The 19,066-nt window shown below is 43.1% G+C and overlaps 1 protein-coding gene across 2 annotated transcripts; it reads left to right on the forward strand.

Moving 5' to 3' along the window:
• Positions 1 to 561: 561 nt before the first annotated feature.
• Positions 562 to 19,042, forward strand: ALAS2 (5'-aminolevulinate synthase 2). 2 transcript variants are annotated; one of them, XM_063083959.1, is made up of 10 exons: positions 562 to 603; positions 2,445 to 2,640; positions 3,305 to 3,427; positions 6,922 to 7,144; positions 7,690 to 7,874; positions 10,502 to 10,681; positions 12,219 to 12,383; positions 12,940 to 13,208; positions 14,540 to 14,702; positions 18,879 to 19,042. In XM_063083959.1, the coding sequence occupies exons 2-10, from the start codon at positions 2,460 to 2,462 to the stop codon at positions 19,040 to 19,042; spliced, it is 1,653 nt and encodes a 550-aa protein (XP_062940029.1). In that variant the 5' UTR covers positions 562 to 603; positions 2,445 to 2,459. The 2 variants fall into 2 exon arrangements, with proteins under 2 accessions (XP_062940029.1, XP_062940028.1); XM_063083958.1 differs by lacking the exon at positions 562 to 603 and adding an exon at positions 4,267 to 4,377 and having other exon boundaries at positions 2,451 to 2,640.
• Positions 19,043 to 19,066: the final 24 nt, after the last annotated feature.

Consider the following 19,066-nt stretch of genomic DNA (forward strand, 5'->3'; position numbering starts at 1 on the left):
CTCTCCCTGGGCCATCTACCTCCCCTCATCACCAATAGCCAGGGCCAGCCCTAGCCAGATGCTCAGACATGATTCCAGGAAGGGGCTCCTCTTCTCTCCCACACCCTAGTCTCAGCTTGGGGAGTGGTAAGACCCAAGTGGTGATAAACTCTGGGAGCTTTATCTGTGGTCTGCAGGCTCAGCCCTAACTGCTTTAGCCTTCACAGTCAGGCAGGGAAAGGGAAACTCATATTTCCAGATATGAGGTAGGCACTGGATCCAATGCATTGCCTACCATGTGAGGTAGGCATGATTACCTCACATTTGACAGCTGATGAAAGCCTAGACCCAGAGAGGGGAAGTGACTTGTCTGAGAATGTCTGGCATGGGAGTTGGGGATCTGGAATTTAAATAAGGAAAGCTAACATTTATTGAAAACTTACTACCAGGCACTATCCTAAAGGCTTAACATGGGTTATTTCATTTCAACAGCCCTTCTGCCTTTCCCAATTTCAGGGCCCACATGGTCTGGACCCATGTACCAACCTAGGCTGCTGTGACAGCCTGTGAGAGTCAGGAGAGGATGCTCTTGGATGGAACAAGGGGAAGAGATTGTTTTGTGATGTAGGGAGAGAGTGCTTGCTCTATGAAATCAGGAAGGGAGGTAGATGAAGCAGGTTGCCATGTGAGGTCAGGGCCACAAGTTCCTCCTCCTCACCTGTCTCTCACAACATAAGGCCTTATACTGAAGGTGCTGTTAGATTCTACTCAGTAGCTTTCCTGGCAGTTCCAGGGCCTTAGTCTTCCCATATTCCCCCATATCTCTCCCACTGTACTGTTCCTTATTTTGTCTCATCCTTTGACTGACTTTCCAATTTGCCTTTTTTCTTTCAATCTGTTTTTTTTCCTTGCTCTCCTGCTGTCTTTATCTTGGGATCTCTCAGCCCTACCTCCCCCCAGCCTTCATTCTCCCACTTCAGCCACCTCTCTGCCTCTATCCTTTGATTTTATCATTTTTCTCTACTCCCTTCTCTCTGTCCACTCTCTCTCATCTCCCTTAATTGGGCCATTCTCCTATTCCCCTAACTCTTGTTTGTTGCTTAACCATCCCCAGTCTCTGGCAGCATTTCTCCTTTATCTTTGTGTCTGACTGACTCTGCCCCTTCTGGATTATCTCCTCTCCTGCTCTCAGTTTTATGAGTCTTCGTATATTCCTCTTGACTCCTTGACCTCTTCTCATGTCCCTTTTGTGTCCTTCTGTCTGTCTGTCTCTGCCTCTACCCCTGCATTCTCTTTCCCTACCTCCCCCCCCACCTCTTTCATTTTCCCTTTCTTTTGCCTCAGTCTCTTTCCCTATTCTTCTGTATTTCCCACCATCCTCTTATCCTCTGTCTTTCTGGATCAGTCCTCTCCTCCATGTCTGTTCTCATCTCTACCCTGTCCCCTTTCCTCCTCATTTTGATCTCTTTCTCTCCATCAATTTCTGTTCTTCTAACTCTACCACCACCACCACACCTTTGTTCTCTGTCTACTTTTCTCCTTTTATCTTTAATAAGTTTTATTTTCTTCTGACTCTTTCCCTACTCCCCTTCTCTTTCCCCCATTTAAGACCTTGTTTATTTATTAATTTCCTCCCAAATTCAACAAATATTTATTGATTATATACTATTTGGTTTGTCTTTTTCTGATCTTCTCCCTGTCCTCTCTTTCTCCTCTGTATTGACCTTTGCCTCTTTCACTATCCCATAGACTAAGTCTTTGTGCCTTGTCTTCCAGCCCCTTTGAACCCTCCTTTTACTTCCTCCTTTATTTGTGCTTACTCAAAAGCCAGAAGCAAATTTAAAGACGCAAAATTCTAGCCTGGTGGCACATAGTCTGTAGGATCTCAGGCCTATCCTTTCTTCCTGTTCCCTGGATCTCCTTTAGCTGGTACCAGTAGCCTCAAGCTCCTTCTCCCTCTCTGGCTGAGTCTGCTCAGGAAACACTCTTGTCCAAGCCTCAGGAGCTCTGGTCAATGGCATCTGTTTGTATTAGCAGACCGAATCTTCACTTGGCTGAGGCCAATATTCTTAGAAAGTTTCTTGGCCTTAAGTGTTGATGAAAGGGTTTGTGGGTTGTCAACTCTCATCCTTCCACATACAAACACACTTCAATGATCCTCACCATCACAGAGGGGATCAGTGGCAGAATCTGAGTCACAGTCCAGGCTTTCTGACCTCCAGTTGGAACTCTTTCTTTCACCCCCCTGCCTACTGGTCAGTTTCCTATTTCTTCCTCTTTGATGCCCTATTGCTACATTTTAACATTGGGAAAGAAGTTCTTTCCCTAGAAGGACAATAACAGCATCTCTGAAGAGGGCAGCAAGCTTTCGGTGAGAAGCAAAAGACAAAGGATCGAACACAGGAATGACCCTTAGCTTTTGTCCAGGCCTTCATGATGGAATCTCATCTCTTCTACATCTGCAGGACTTCAGGCTCAAGATGTTGACAGCAGTTGTGTTGCTACAGTGCTGCCCAGTGCTTGCCCGGGGCTCCACAGGCCTCCTGGGCAAGGTGGTTAAGGCTCACCAGTTCCTGTTTGGTATGGGACGCTGTCCCATCCTGGCCACCCAAGGAACAACCTGTTATCAAATCCACCTTAAGGCAACCAAGGCTGGAGGAGGTAGGGAGAGGCTGTTGGCAAAAAGGGGAAAATGTCTGGGTCTTAGAGACAAGGTTCCAATCTATAATGGCCATCATTGTCTAATCATTAGGAAAGGTAAGAGGGGGTATGTGAAAAGTGTCAAGGCAGAATGAAATGGCCTCTAAAAATATACTCAGGATCTCTAGAAAGAGTCTAACTCCCATGCCCCTCACATACTATACTCCAGCCATGCTGAAACTACTTAAAATTTCCTGAATCAACCCTATTGTCCCAAAATTCTGTGTCTTCGCTCTTGTCAGACTACCCTCTCCATACCCTGTACCAGAGTATCTCATACTTGTACTTCTGATTCAACACTGAACTTGGGCATCATCTCCTATGCAAAGCCTGCCTAGACCTCCACCTTGCCCAATTCTAATTCTGGGTTATATCTCTTCCCTCTTCTGAACTTCAGTTGCCCCTGTCCTCCCTCCCATCCCAGCTCTGTTTATAATGTGTCTTCAGTGTGTGCCATTTCCAGCAGCTTAGGAGTTCCCCTAGCACAGAGACCAGACTCATCTATCTCTGTGTCACTATCATATCCTGAGATAGGGCTTTGGGATACAATAGGTCTCAGTAATCATTGTTGGCCTGAGCTTATGGCTAGAAATGCATCCCCAGTTACTGTCTTACCTTTGCATAGACTCTCCATCTTGGGCCAAGGGCCAATGTCCCTTTATGCTGTTGGAACTCCAGGATGGGAAGAGCAAGATTGTGCAGAAGGCAGCCCCAGAAGTCCAGGAGGATGTGAAGGCTTTCAAGACAGGTTGGAGTCAAGTTCCATCGTATGCAATCTTTACTCCTAATGCTTGAAGCTCCTTCATCACAATCCTGAGCTAGGCTAATCTAAGGGCAGCTAGTACATCCCATGATGGGAAGTCCACTCTTTTCCAGGGGAGCCATGGTAAGAATATCTTAGACTGTGCTCCGAAGCACACCCTTCCCAACACACACACATACACACATGCCCAGGTTCCTGTAACTTTTAGACACTGGAGCTCTGCTTCCTCTCTCCTAGGTGGCTAGATTGATCCCAACAGGCTGGGCTCCCACTTTTAAGCAAGGCTACTTATTCTATGAGAATCTGGATTTGCTTGAAAGAGAAAGGGTTAGGAGTACATACATCCTTTAGAAGGGTGTGGAGCCCCAGGTCAATTCAACTGCTGCAGACCACCCAAGATAATCACATTTGAGAAATGGCTACACTGTTGATATCTTTCATAGGCTATTTAGGGATATCATTAAGGAAAAAAATTCAAAATTGAAATTTAATGATGTTCAGAGAAGAAGAGTAATGTGCACTGCTCTGCATTTACCTCCCAAGAGCAGGATCCAGGGCAGCTATCCCAGTTAGCTAACCCAAGGGAAAATCCCAGTAGGGAGAAGTATGATTCACCTGACAGCGTTATGGAAGGTTTCCTGACATTATAGGATCCATTTGAGGAGATGAGTAGCTCATTTTGCAGATTTCTTCTCTTTGCAGAAGGCCTCCCTACTTTATAAACTTGAATTTTCATATGTTGCATTTAGTTTAAAAAGGACAGCACATTCTTTTTTTGTTTTCCCTCCTCTCCTATGGCCAACTAATCCCATACTCCCTCTCAGACCTGCCCAGCTCCCTGGCCTCAGCCAGCCTGAGGAAGCCATTCTACAGTCCCCAGGATCCAGAGCAGATTTCAAGGAAGGTCGCACACATGATTCAGAACAATATGGCTGGTGAGTTTGCTGAGGTGGAAATAAAGGGCGTCAGAATAAGAAAGGAGTGTTAAAAGGGCTTCTGATACAGTAGAAAAAGGGCATGGAAGGGCTTTGGAACCAAAGGGAATCTGAGTTTAAATTTTAGTGCTGGCACTTGTTGGATCTGTGTGCTTTGGCAAGTAAGTCACTTCCCCTCAGTGGGATTTTAATACCTACCTCAACAGTTCATCACAATGAGCAAATAAAATTACATTTATGGAAGTGTTTCTAACTTGTTGTGAGGCCTCATTAAATATTAGGCTTACTTCCATTATTTCTTCTCCATGCTTTCCTCAAAAACTCTCACCCTTCACAGAGAGCCTTTTTCTCTCTTCTTGTATGTGTTTATACCCATTTTTCATAATGAAATTTGCTTTATTTTTCTAATATAAAAGGAATATGATAGTTATAAAATATTTCTCAACAGATACAGGAAAATATAGAGGGACATTTAAATCACTGAGTTCTATTATCCACCATTAACTTTTTGTTATATTTTCTCCCAGATATTTTCCTACGGCTAAACACACACACACACCTCTCCACCCCCTCACCACACGTTTCTATTAGAAATGTGATCTTATCCCACCCGGAGTTTGTTATGCTGCTTTGTTCTCTTAATATGTTGTGAGCATCATTCTACATCTGTAAACATAGAGCTGCATAATAAATATTAGCGGTAGGAGTGTGTTGTGTAGTATGGATGCAACATCATTCAGTTAATTGAGCACCTATAATTTGGGTTGTTGTTTCTAATTTTTTTGTATTCTTTCGATTTAGATTGTATGCTGTTGGTTTTACATATAAATGTATCCAAAGAAAATGTATAGTATTACCTTTTTCGGTGTTTTTTTTTTTTTTTAACCTGATGATATCTTACTATATATATTGCTCTACAACGTTCTGTCTTTTTTTTTTTCTTCATTCAACAATATGCCTTGGAGATCCTTTCATGTCAATAGATATATATATATATCTACCTCACTTTTCAATACTTCCTAATATTTTGTAATATAAATATACTATGGATTATTTGGCTATTCCTCTATTTGCTTGTTTCCAATTTTTTCTATTACAAATAGTGGTGCAACAAACATCCTTGAATGTACCTTTTGCACATAGGCAAATGTTTCCTAGGACAGACACTCAGAAGTGGAAATTCTTGGGGTGTAAAGGTGTGCACATTTTCAGTACTAATCAGTATTGCCAATTAGCCCTCCAAAGTGGCTGTACCAGTTATCAGAGAAAGTATCCATATTCTCACATCCTCACCAGCACTTGCTATTATCAAACTTTTAAATCTTCATCAACCTGATAGGTGAAATTTTTTTTCCAATTTTATTGTCCCTGCATCTTATTCTACATTTATTGAATTGTCTGTTCATATTCTTTGCCCATTTTTCTACTGGGATGAAATTTTTCATAGTAATTTTTCAGACTTTTAAAAAATAAATTCTGTTTATCAGTCATTTGCCTGTTAAATATGCTGCAAATATTTCTCTAGGTTTGTGCATTTTTAAAACTCTTGATACATATCTCCAAATATCCCTACAGCAAGGATGTTACCTATTTACACCCCCAATAGCCATATAAGTTGCTGTCTGCAAGTCATGATTTGTCTCATGTATAGAGTTCTAGAGTTTAATAAGCCCTTTGGTGTACATTATTTTAGTTTATCCTGATAAAAGGGTTGCCCATTTTGTAGGGGTAGTGGTTAATGAAGTGGGCTCTGAATCACTTACTTGCTGGACACTTACTTGCTGCATGATCTTGGTCAAATTACCTAACCTCAGTTCCCGCATCTGTAAAATAAAGATACTAATAGAACTTTCCACTTTGGGTTGTTGTAAGAAATAAATGAAATAATATTTATAATGTTTCTGGGAGAGGGCCTTACATATATTAGGCATTCATTAAATGCTGGCTATAATAATATAATTAAACATTAGCTATTATTATTACTGCTACTACTACAATTACAATAGTAGTAATAATACTGCTAGTACTAAGTGCCAAATGTTAGTTTGGATATATTACCTGCTGTTTGTCATCACAGGCTCATAACTCTGCAGGAAAGTATTACTAGCCCCATTCTACAAGTGAGAAAATTAAAACTAAGAGAAAAGATTCATGACTTGTTCAAGGCCATACAACTAGCAAGTGGCAAAGAGACGACTAGAAACTAAATCTGTGGATACTCCTTCCACTGAGACTGGAAGTAGTGATCCCCGTAAGGAGGCTGCCATACTAACCCTGGGAAGAGAGATGAGACCACACCAAGGACAGGAAGCCTAAGTGAATGTGTGAATGAATTACTGAGTGAATGAGTGAGTGACTGAGCAAAGAGATGGTTGAATGAAGTAATGGAGAGTTAATATGGTCCATTAAGTCAATGACTCAGCAAATAAATGAATACATAGAAAGACAATTGTAGAACTCAAAATCAACAGCATGAATAAAATATGAACTCGCCAGGAAGGGATTTAAAATGAATTACTTTCATTTCCATCTCTGCTCCTGCAGGAAACCATGCCTTTGGTTATGACCAGTTTTTCAGGGACAAGATCATGGAGAAGAAACAGGACCACACCTACCGTGTGTTCAAGACTGTGAACCGCTGGGCTGATGCATACCCCTTTGCCCAACACTTCTCTGAGTCATCTGTGACCTCAAAGGATGTGTCTGTGTGGTGCAGTAATGATTACCTGGGCATGAGCCGCCACCCTCGGGTCTTGCAGGCCACACAGTGAGTAGTATGGTCTGGGCCATGAGCTATGGGGACACATCCAGAGAAGATCCAAAACCACACATGGAAAGAAAAAGCAGAGCTGGCAGTGGAAACCTGGATCCCTTTTGTTCAAGTTCCTTCAGCATAGCTATTCCTTGGATATGAACTAAGTCAGTCAATACACCATATTTTCTAAACTCTTGGGTGTCCAGTGCTATAGAGGAGACGGATGGGAGACAAAGCAAGGCCCACTCTCCATGAGCTCTTAATCTAACTGTGAAACAAGTATTGCCAGAGATGGTATGTGGCTTCTTCTAGGTCTTCCAAACTGCTCACGCTCAACCTAGTTTCTCCCTCTTTCCCTGAGTATTCATCCCTAGAAGGAGGGCCCGTGTATCCTTATCCTTCCCATCCTTCTCTCTGCTTGGTCACATAGGACACATCTCATATAGGATCACTAAGTCATCACTGACCCCATCAAGGAAAGGAAAGCTACCCAGTTCCTCAGTGCCTAACAAAGGTGTTTTCTTCTCCTTGTCTCCCCTCTGTTTTCTCTTGCCCAGGGAGACCCTGCAGCGTCATGGTGCTGGAGCTGGAGGCACCCGCAACATCTCAGGTACCAGCAAGTTTCATGTGGAGCTTGAGCAGGAGCTGGCTGAGCTACACCAGAAGGACTCAGCCCTGCTCTTCTCCTCCTGCTTTGTAGCCAATGACTCCACTCTCTTCACCATGGCCAAGATCCTGCCAGGTAAGCCTGAGACCTGAGCTTTGTTCAGGGCTGGTGTCCTGCAATAAAGCAATCTGTCTCATTGCCTCCATCTCTTCTTCCTTGTATTCTGAGTTCACTTGCTCCCATTGCTCTTCCTTCTTACCCACCTTGCATATCCTTAACACTGGATGATTATCCTCTTGTGCACCTAGACTGAGGACCACTACTGAGAAACATCACCCAACCTCACAGAAGGGAAACACCATAAATTCATCACCTCCCAACTCAACTGGGCTCTCAACACTCATAAATAGTCCTTTTATGTCTCCACAGAAGCTTTTTCAAAACTTCTTCCCTCTTCTAAAACCTTTGACTACCTCTTCCTTCACTCAGCAAATAACCTCATATCTTACTTCATGAGAAAACAGAAGCCACCACACACAAACTCCTCATTTATTGCCACCAAATCTATATACCTATCTGATTGTTCATCTACTCTTCTCCATCCTTTTCTTTTTTACTGGAAATCATATTCTCACCTTCTGCCAAAAGCCAGTCTCTTCACATGTACACTGGATACCGTCTACCCACTCTCCCACTCTCTGTCCAATAATGTGCTCAACTCATGTGTTTTGTCATCCTTCCATCACAGCCCCAACACAGGATTAATACAATGTCCACCTTACCTATGTCAATCCTAGGTTCATGCAATTGCTCAGATGTAAGCCACTAAAAATTCATGGTCCCCAACCTCTACTGGGTCCTCTATGCTCTCTAGCATTCCTGTTTTCCTGGTCATTCTTCAAGTCTCCAGGACAGTTTTGCCAAACCCCCATTATCCTCAGCCTTCCCACATCTCCCTCTAACCCCCATCTTCAACAGAAAACCACATCTCCTACTGCACTGAAAATAAAAAACACCAGACAATAATGTCCTTAAGTTCTAGCCACAAAGTACCTACAAGCTCATGAGTATCCCCACTTGTCCTCTCCTCGCTCTCTTCCCATCACAGTGGAAAAGGTGCCCTTTTTCTTATTGACTAATCCATCCACTAGTACTCTGTGTCTCATTCCCCTCTACCTCCTTAGGAACCTTGATCCATCAGCTCTCTCACTCTTTCCTGTATCTTCAGCCTCTCCCTCTCTTTAAACATGCTCAAGTCTCTTGCATCTAAAAAAAAAAAAAAAGGCAGAAAAAGCATTGCCTCAGCCCTTCATCATTCTCCAGCTATTGCCCTCTCTATAACAGGCAAACTGCTTGAGAGAAGTCTCCATACTTGCTATCTACTTCCTTATCTCCTGATTATTCTTCAGTACACTGTAAACATCACCACTACTTCTTGGAAATTTTTTTCAACATCACCCATAACCCCCAACTAAACCCAATATCTTTGGGATTTTTTTCAGTAAATTTCATCCTCAACCAGTAGAATTCAACTTCTTTCCATCTCTGCTGCCTCCATCCTAGCCTAGATCAACATCATTTTCTTGATTTCACCTTTGCTCTCCTACAATCTATTCTTCACAGCAGTCAGAATGATGCTTTAAAAATGCAAACCTATCTTTGTCACTCTCATGGTCAAAAAACCCTTTAATGGTACCTATTGCCTTTAGGACCAAATCCTGAGTCCTTATCACAGCTTCTAAAGCTCTCAGTAATCTGGCTTCTACATATCTCTTCAGCCTCTTCTTTTGACTCCCCTCCTCTCACTCTTCCATTCAGACATATATTCATTCGTAACGTATTCACTCACTTATAAATCAGTCATTTGTGTATTCATTTAATCATTCAAGAAATGTTCACTCAGTGTCTACTCTGTACTCAGCCTTATACTGGGTAACAGGGACAGAAAGATAAAATGATGTTGTTTGTGCTCTCAAGAAACTCCCAGTCTACTTGTCCTCATTTTCTCAAGTAGAAGTTACCCCTTACTCTTATGACAGACCACATCATAAGATCCTTGATGCAAATGCAATTTTAAGGGTCCGGAAATCAACTTCCTCCAATACCCACCCCTCCTGTTCTCCCAGCATTTCCCAGTAAAAAAGCCTGCATTTCTCAGGTTTTGGAGAAAGGCCTTCCTCTCTCTGGACCTTAGCTTTCTCACCTACACAGTAAAAGAGCTGAATCCCATTGTCACTAACAGCCCCTCCAGCTCTGACATGCCATGAACTTATGATTCCAACAGTGAAAGCGTAATAAGTATTCATCCCTGCAACTATAAGCAGATGGATGCTACCCAGAAGAGGTGGGATTTCATCTAGACCGGGAAGAATCTGGTATTAGTCCAAGTCAACAAGCATTCCCTGGGATAAACCCCTTTCCAAGTCTTGATCTTACATGTCAGGGAGAAGGAACCTAAACCCTGTCCTACAGAAACTCTAAAGCTTCCTGGGAGATTAAATTTTCCTCCACCCCAAAACAGTCAGAGGCCCAACTGTGATTAGAAATTACTGTAGGGAAGGGTATAGGGGTCAGAATTTCAGGTCAAAGGAGTTCTTCCAAAGGAGGAAGAGGTGTCACAAAGGCTTCCAGAGGAGAAGGAAGCAGAGAAGGGTCTTCAAAGGGATGAGAGGATTGGCTCTCTTTCCCCACCAGGTCAGATCTGAAGATTGAAGTGGGAGTACTGGGACAGGAGCTTAAGAATTATGCATCTGGTTCTTCAGGGTGTGAGATTTACTCAGATGCGGGCAACCATGCTTCCATGATCCAAGGTATCCGCAACAGTGGAGCAACCAAGTTTGTCTTCAGGCACAATGACCCTGGCCACCTGAAAAAACTTCTAGAGAAGTCCAACTCTGAGACACCCAAAATTGTGGCCTTTGAGACTGTTCACTCCATGGATGGTATGTATATACTTGTGAGTGCATGTTTAGTAGAATTGGTCTCACAAAAACCAAGATGATAATATTGGAACAGCCAACATTTATAGAGTGCTTGTTATGTGCCAAGCAAAATTATTGGTATTTTACATGTATTAATCCTAAGGTAGGTGTTATTACTTTTTTATACATATAAAAATATGAGTAAAGTGAGACATAAACAAATGGAGTAACTTGCCTGAGGTCACACAGCTACTAAATGCCAAAGGATGGAGGCAACTTTATACTCACTTTACAGGTAAAGAAACTAAAGTTCAGAGACAGCACCCAATTTGTCTTGGATGACCCAGAAAATTGGAGCCAAAGTGAGTATTTGCACCCTAGGACATATAACCCCATTTCCCTCACATGACAAACCCTCCGTTAGAAACATGTGCAAATAATCATACCAGTGTCTGGTTTCCACAATGAAAAATTTCACAAACCATTGCCTGGGATTTTTTTCAAGATCTAGTATGAAGCATTGGAATCAAAACAGGTTTTCAAGTCAGACAGACCTAGGTTCAAATTCCACCTCTGACACTTACTGGCTGTATAACCTTGGGTAACTCTTTACCTCTCTGGGCCTCAATTTCCCTGAGGTAAAATATCTGGTTGTAAGAATTAGAGATGATGAAAGCCATTCCATCTGTTATGCTTTAGTAGCAATAAATGACCTTTAATCTCCTACCTCCTTTCTTCTCCCAACTGAAACAGTGTCCACAGCTTTCTATTAAGCAGAAATCGTGTGTTTCGGGCATCTCCTAGATTTATTTAAGGGAAGAGGTCCTCACTTCATTTCAACTTGTCACTTTTCCAACTGAAACAAGAGAGGGTCCATAGTATTCCTTGATTTAGCTAACATAAGTGCCATCAGCATCATGTAATGGTTATGCACACAGATAGCATATTATCCATGTTCAAATCTAAGCACGACAAGTTACTAGCTTGGGCAAGTTGCTTAATTGCTCTGTGTCTCCGTTGCCCTATTTGAAAAATATAATTATAGAATAGCTGTGAGAATTAAATATATGTAAGGAACTTACTGTCATGACCACACCCACATTCCTCCAACTAGCAATAAAGTAAAATTATCCCATTTGTATATTTCTACCACTGAGATTGTTCAAATTCACTATTTCTCTAGTGGAGACCATGTTGGGACCATTCTACTTCCTTAGATTTGCAAATGAATGGTTTCTTATCTTTTTGGTAGAAACTCTGCCTATACCATGAAGAAGATAGACATCATCAGAATAAAGTAAAAATAGAAAGAGAGCCAAGCCTTGATACCAGGCTGGGGAAAACACACACACACAGACATAGCTGGGGTGGGGGTGGGGTGCAGGCAGTCGATGTATATAAAGAGGTTTGGAATAGTCCTAAATGAGGATGCACAGCCTCCTCCCTCTCTCCAACACCCTCTTCCAACCCAAAGTGGGTAGGGATGGAACATTTCACACTAGATATGCAGGTGGGTAAGGGTTATGATCTCTTATCTCTATCCCTTGGCTTTACTCAGGTGCCATCTGTCCCCTCGAGGAGTTGTGTGATGTGGCCCACCAGTATGGGGCCCTGACCTTCGTGGATGAGGTCCATGCTGTAGGACTGTATGGGTCCCGGGGTGCTGGAATTGGGGAGCGTGATGGAATTATGCACAAGATTGACATCGTCTCTGGAACTCTTGGTGAGTGAATGCCTTGCGTCTCCCTTATATACAAACCAGAGAGGAGGCCTTTGCAAGACCTTTCCTTACTTCTTCGCAGAGCTCCAGGAGTTGTTTGGGAAGATTTCACAGTCCCAAGCTACTGTCCTGGATTCCCTCCCTCCACCCCCATCCCACTGCGCAGTTGCTGAGAAAATCTGGGAGGGTTTTTTGAAAAGACCACTGAGCTGAGCCAAATAGCCAAATTCAACTTGAGTAGGTAGAGAGCTGTTTCTAAACCCCTTCCCCACCCCACATCCAAGTTTCATCTCAGTTCCACCCCTGGCCCAAGCTGAAGGTCCCCACCCAGCTCCTGCCTATCTAGTCCTTGCATATGGCAACACTTAAAAGTCCTATCTCAAAGCCGCAGAATGATCAGCTCTGTCTGCCTTGTCATGGACAGGAGAGATGAGCAAAGGCCTGGGAAGACAGTCTGGAGCCCCAGCCTGTGGTACACCTCCTTGTTACCTTGGGTGTGATCCTGTTCCTCTGGGGACTGATTATGGGGTCTATGCACATTTTTCTCCTCTATCTCCAGGCAAGGCCTTTGGCTGTGTGGGCGGCTACATCGCCAGCACCCGTGACTTGGTGGACATGGTGCGCTCCTATGCTGCAGGCTTCATCTTTACCACTTCACTGCCCCCCATGGTGCTCTCTGGGGCTCTGGAATCTGTGCGGCTGCTCAAGGGAGAGGAAGGCCAAGCCCTGAGGCGGGCCCACCAGCGCAATGTCAAACACATGCGTCAGCTCCTAATGGACAGGGGCCTTCCCATCATCCCCTGCCCCAGCCACATCATCCCCATCCGGGTGAGAGCCCCACCCTGCCCTCTGCCCTCCCCACCTATCTCTTATGGGGGCCTTTCCATTCTCAGCAAACCCATACCTGCTGCTGTCATCAACTCTTAGCTTTCCTGTTAGCTATGCTCTTTATTGCCAGCTTTGCTCCCCTCTATGAAAAATTATCAGCCATTCTGTATTAAGCAATTTTTTTGCATCAGCTATTACCTCATGCTTATTAGACTGTCCTGACCCTCACAATACTGAGTACTCATGGCCTATAATTCAGTGTTTTTCAAACCGTGGATCAAGACTACTAGTAGGTCACAAAATCAGTTTAGTGGGTTATGACTAGCATTAAAAACAATAGAAGAAATAGAATAGAAAATGTTGGAATACATCAAATAGTAAGGGAAAAAATTTTGTGAGAAATTTGTTTCAGCTTTGTATATGTGTATATTTATGTGTATGTGTATATGTGTGTATTTATGGTCAGAAAAATAAAATCAAAAGCCACAGGACTAGCTGCTACTTTGGATTCCCAACTATGTTTGAGTGTTTACTTCCTTTAAAAATAAACTGCTACTTCCTTTCTTTTTTTTACTTTACTTTATTGTGGTAAAAAAATATATATAACATAAAATTTGCCTTTTTAACCATTTTTAAGCATACAGTTCTGTAGAATTAATTATATTCCCAATGCCGTGTGACCATCACCTCTATTTCCAAAACTTTTTTGTCCTCCTGAACAAAAACTCTGTACCCATTAAGCAATAACTTCCCATTATTCCTTCCCCCAAGTTTCTGGTAACCTTTAATTTACTTCTGTCTCTGAAATTTTAAAATGAACTGTTACTTCTTTCTTAAATGACATCCATTTGCGTGAGTCAGTAAGTCGGGGCATTGCAAGGACACTTTCGTGACAATTTTATGGATGAGAAAGAGTCACTGTTCCTTAGACTAACCCAATATTACCTTGAAAGAGTGTATTTTTAAATACCTGTTTTATGAACTAATCCAGTGGCAGCACCTGAAAGGTGGCTTAGGGGGGCTTATCTTCTCACCCAGAACCACCCCAAATTAACATACCAGATAAGTAAAAACAGCGTGTTTGCTCTGCAAACAGCTTGGAGACAAGGCCTCTGGCACCACCTCCACTCACCCTATCAAACCTGATTGCTGGCTCTTAGCAACTCCTTGATAGAAATTCTGGAGCTGCCACTGACTAAGCCCCTTATGAAAAAAATCTGTCCTGAAATTCAGGGATGTTCCTTGATCCGGTTCCCTCCACCTGCTTAATGGAGCTAGTGATGGTGGGGGCCAGTGCAGCAGGTACTGACAGGCCTTTCTCCTGAGCCCAGGTGGGTGATGCAGCGCTCAACAGCAAGATCTGTGATCTCCTGCTCTCCAAGCATGGCATCTATGTGCAGGCCATCAACTACCCAACTGTCCCCCGGGGTGAGGAGCTACTGCGCCTGGCACCCTCCCCCCACCACAGCCCTCAGATGATGGAAGATTTTGTGGGTAAGTCCTCAACATGGGTGCCTACAGCACTCCCTTTCCCCTTAGCCCCAGGATCTGAAGGAGGTGAGATGACAGAAGCCATTCAGTTTAAAAAATATTTCCAGAACATCTATTATGTGCCAGCCCCTGTACTAGGGTCACAAATGAATGAGAAACAGCCCCTAAATTTGCAGGGTTCCAGTTGGGTTGGGGAGACCATGGACACAAACAATGACATCAAGGTGCAATCAAAGCTCAACAAAGACAATGCATGGGAGAGTTGTGGGAGCAGAAAGGTGGGGCCTGGACCAGCCTGGGGGTTTCAAAATAGGTTTCCTAGTGGATGTGGCACCTCATCTGAGATTTGCAAGGTAAGTGGTATTGGACAAAGAGAACAAAGAGGGTGTGAAAGACGTATGCCTAACAGAGGAAACAGCATGAAGAAAGGCAAGAAGAAGGGTGAAAAGGAGCCTTGGATATATGACCAGTAAGCAAGTGTTACTGGAATGTAGAGTAATGGAATGGGAGAATGGAGGGTTAATCTATGAGTTTACAAAGACAATGCAAGGGCCAGCTGTGGCTCACTTGGGAGAGTGTGGTGCTGATAACACCAAGGCCACGGGTTCGGATCCCTATATAGGGATGGCCGGTTAGCTCACTTGGGAGAGTGTGGTGCTGACAACACCAAGTCAATGGTTAAGATCCCCTTACCAGTCATTGTTTTTTTTTTTTTTTTTAAAAAAAAAAGACAATGCAAGACAGGAACTGGATTAAGACCCTTGTAGAGCTGATTCATTTGGCTTTGAAAGATGCTAGTTTAATCAATTCATCTAAAGTTCACTGGATTCCTGGGTGCAGTTTTCAGCACAGGGCCTGGTGTACAGTAGGTGCTCATTCCAGGCCTGTTGGGTGAAAGACATGTAGGCAGTCGACGGTCCAGCGGAGGAGACAGACAAAGATGGTACTGGTCCACTGTGATGAACTCTAGTGTTCTAGGAGCTGTAGAAAGGAAGCTCATTTATGGCTAGAGAGGGTGGGAAGGGTAAAATTGAAGAAGCTTTGTGGGTAAGGATGTCCTTGTGCTACACATTGAAGTACATGTGGATATGGTAAGAGGACATTCCAGAATAAGGGAATTCCATGAGCAATGACCTAAAGATAGGAAAGCAGAGGGCATGTACTGACAACAGTCATTCTGTTTGCCTGGAGCATAGGCAGTATGAAAGTTCTAGGAAGACAAGATAGGTGGGTGCCATTCATTCATTCACTCAAAAACATTAAATAATGCTGGCTAACATTTATTAAGTACTTACCATGTGCCAAGCACTGTCCTAAACACTTTACATGTATTAACTCATCTCATTTTGACAACAACCTCATGAGGTAAAGATGCTCATTTCCATTTTGTACATGTGGAAATTGAAGCATAAAAATATATAATCATTGGTAGAAGATCACACAGCTACTAGGTTGGAACTGGGGGAGTCTGTCTCTACCTCCGTGGGCATAACCACTGCCTTTCTGAGCTGATGACTCAGACTCCTGGACCTTTCGTCAGTCCTCCCTACTGCTTTGGGCTTCAGTTATAGAATTCTCAGTACTCTCAGTTCTCTGAGAACTGAGAAAAAGTCCACTTGGGCTGGGTTTTTGCATGTGAGATGTATGAGAGGCAATCACCAGTCCCTCAATCTCACAGCCAACCCATCCTGAAATCCTGCAAATATTCTCTATAATCTCTCTTAAATCTGCTCTCTTCTCCACTGCCACTTCTTTAATCTATTAATCTTTAATCTTTCCATTAGATATCTGCCCACCTAACTTCTTTACCTACTTCAAATTTGAAGTGTCACTTCAATGATCTCTACCCTTGCCACTTTAACACTACAATCCTCCTCCAAACTAGCCCCTTCCCCCAGCACTTCCTATTCTCCTCATCCTGCTTTATTTTTTCCCAAAGCACTTAGAACTCAAATGCTATTTAATTTCCTTATTTTTAAAAATGGTTTTAACCTATGTAAACATAATTTCTTCCTAACTTCCCTGCTTCTCTTTTGGTCTCCTCCAATCCCTTCTCCATACTGACCACCAGTGAGATTTTTCTAAAAACCTGACCATATTGCTCCCTTACTTACACCTCTTCATGTTTCCCTGTTGTCTAGACTCTATAGCAGTGTCCTCCAAGATGAGGTATGCAAGATCCTCCACAGGGTGAGAAAATAGAATATTAGAATTTCATGTTTATTTTTTAATCTTAAAAAAGAAATTAAGCATTACTGACTAACAATGATACATGTATACAGTACATAAACATATAGAGATTGGAGGTACATGCTAAAACATTTGTACTGATAGGGATGTATAGTCCAAAATTTGGAGACCACTGGCCTATGGAACAGTCAAAGCTCCTTGGCATGGTGTTCAGTGCCTTCCACATAGTGATATTTATGCCCTCACCTCTTCCCCACATGCATTTTATTTCTCCAGCTACTGTAATGATTTATAGTTCCCTCCGTTTTATCTGCTCTCTTCGCTCTGGGACTTTGCTGCCATTCTCATCTGATTGGAATGCCCTCCCTCATCTCTTCCTCTGGTTTACTTCCCTTGTCTTCTAGACTTAACTTAGGCATCCTTTCATTCATTCTTTTAACAAACATTTATTGAGTATTTACTGTGAGCTAGACACTGCTCTAGGTGCTGGGTATCCAGTAGTAAACAAACCAGACACAAAATTCCTACCCTTCTGGAGCTTACATTCTAGTGGAAGAGAACAGTCAAAAACCATTTTTAAAAATAAGGAAATTAAATAGCATGTGAGTTCTAAGTGCTATGGTAAAAAATAAAGCAGGATGAGGAGGATAGGAAGAGCTGGGGGAAGGGGCTAGTTTGGAGGAGGATTGTAGTATTAAAGTGGCAAGGGTAGAGATCATTGAAGTGACACTTCGAATTTCAAGTAAGTGGAGATAGGCGGGCAGATATCCAAGGGAAAGGCATCCCAGGTAGAGAGAACAGCCTAAGGCAGGGAAGACCCTAACACAGGAGGAATATATTTTTGTATTTGAGGAACAATAGGATGAGTGTGAATGTAGCATAAGCAAGTGGGAGACAGAAAAATTGAGCAGATAGAGGCAATGCAGGACCAGATTGTGTAGGGTATTACAGGTCATTGGAAGGATTTTGGCTTTTACTCTGAGAGCCTTCTGGAGGATCTAAGCAGAGGACTGACATAACTGACTCAGTTTTTAACAGAATTGCTCCAACTTCTTGTTCAGAATACCCTGAAAAAGATTAAGAATGGAAGCAGGGAGACCCAGTGGGGTGCTACTGTAATATTCCAGGTGAAAAATTATGGTGGCTCAGACCTGATGACAGCAATAAAGATCATGCGAAGTGGTCAGATTTTGAAGGTGGAGCCAATGGTATTTGCTGAAAGATTGAATGTGGAGTGAGAAAGAGAAAAATAAAGGATGGCTCTGAAATTTTTGACTGAGCAACTGGAATTGCCATTACCTGAGATGCGGAAGGCTGAAAGTAGAGCAGGCTTGGTGGAGGATAGAGACATGAGTAGCTCAGTTGTGTTCATGTTGAGTTAGACATGATTATTAGACATCTAGGTGGAGATGCAGAAAGGCCATTGGAAAGGCCAAAGTCTGGAAATCAGGAGAGAGTTCTGGGCTGAATATGAAAATTCCAGAATCATCAGCATATAGATGGTGCTTAAAGCCATGAAACTAGATGAGATCACCAAGGATACAGCCCTAGCACACACCTGAGGCATTTCCTACAGCTGGGTCAGGTTCCCTCTTCTGGGTCCCCAGCCCAGACTCTCTGGTCATAGCACTGATGACAGTGTGGTTACTGTCAGCATCACCTTCCTCACCAGGCTAGGAGTTTCTAAGCAGATAGATTCACTTCCTGGTCCACAGCACACCCTATACTTAGGCAGTGGTCCAGGCCAGGACAGTTTGGCTTCAAATTGTGTCGAAGGAGTGCTTCCCAGTCTTTAATACATTCCACCACCCATTCACAAATGGTAACATTCATGGCACACACTGGAGCAAACAGAGGATGCTACTTCTGGCCCTAAAGCACCTTGAAGGGTTGAGGGGACAACAACTTGGTGCATATGTTCTGTGACACAGGGATTTAGGAGACCTAGTTTGACCAATTCTTTCCCTTCTCTCCCCCTATCACCTTCAGAGAAGCTGTTGGTAGCCTGGACGGAGGTGGGGCTGCCCCTCCAGGATGTGTCTGTCGCTGCCTGCAATTTCTGTCACCGTCCTGTGCACTTCGAGCTCATGAGTGAGTGGGAGCGTTTCTACTTCGGGAACATGGGGCCTCAATATGTCACCACCTATGCCTGAGAAGCCAGCTGCCTCAGATCCCCA

Source organism: Cynocephalus volans, chromosome X (genome assembly GCF_027409185.1).
Source record: "Cynocephalus volans isolate mCynVol1 chromosome X, mCynVol1.pri, whole genome shotgun sequence".
NCBI lineage: Eukaryota > Metazoa > Chordata > Mammalia > Dermoptera > Cynocephalidae > Cynocephalus > Cynocephalus volans.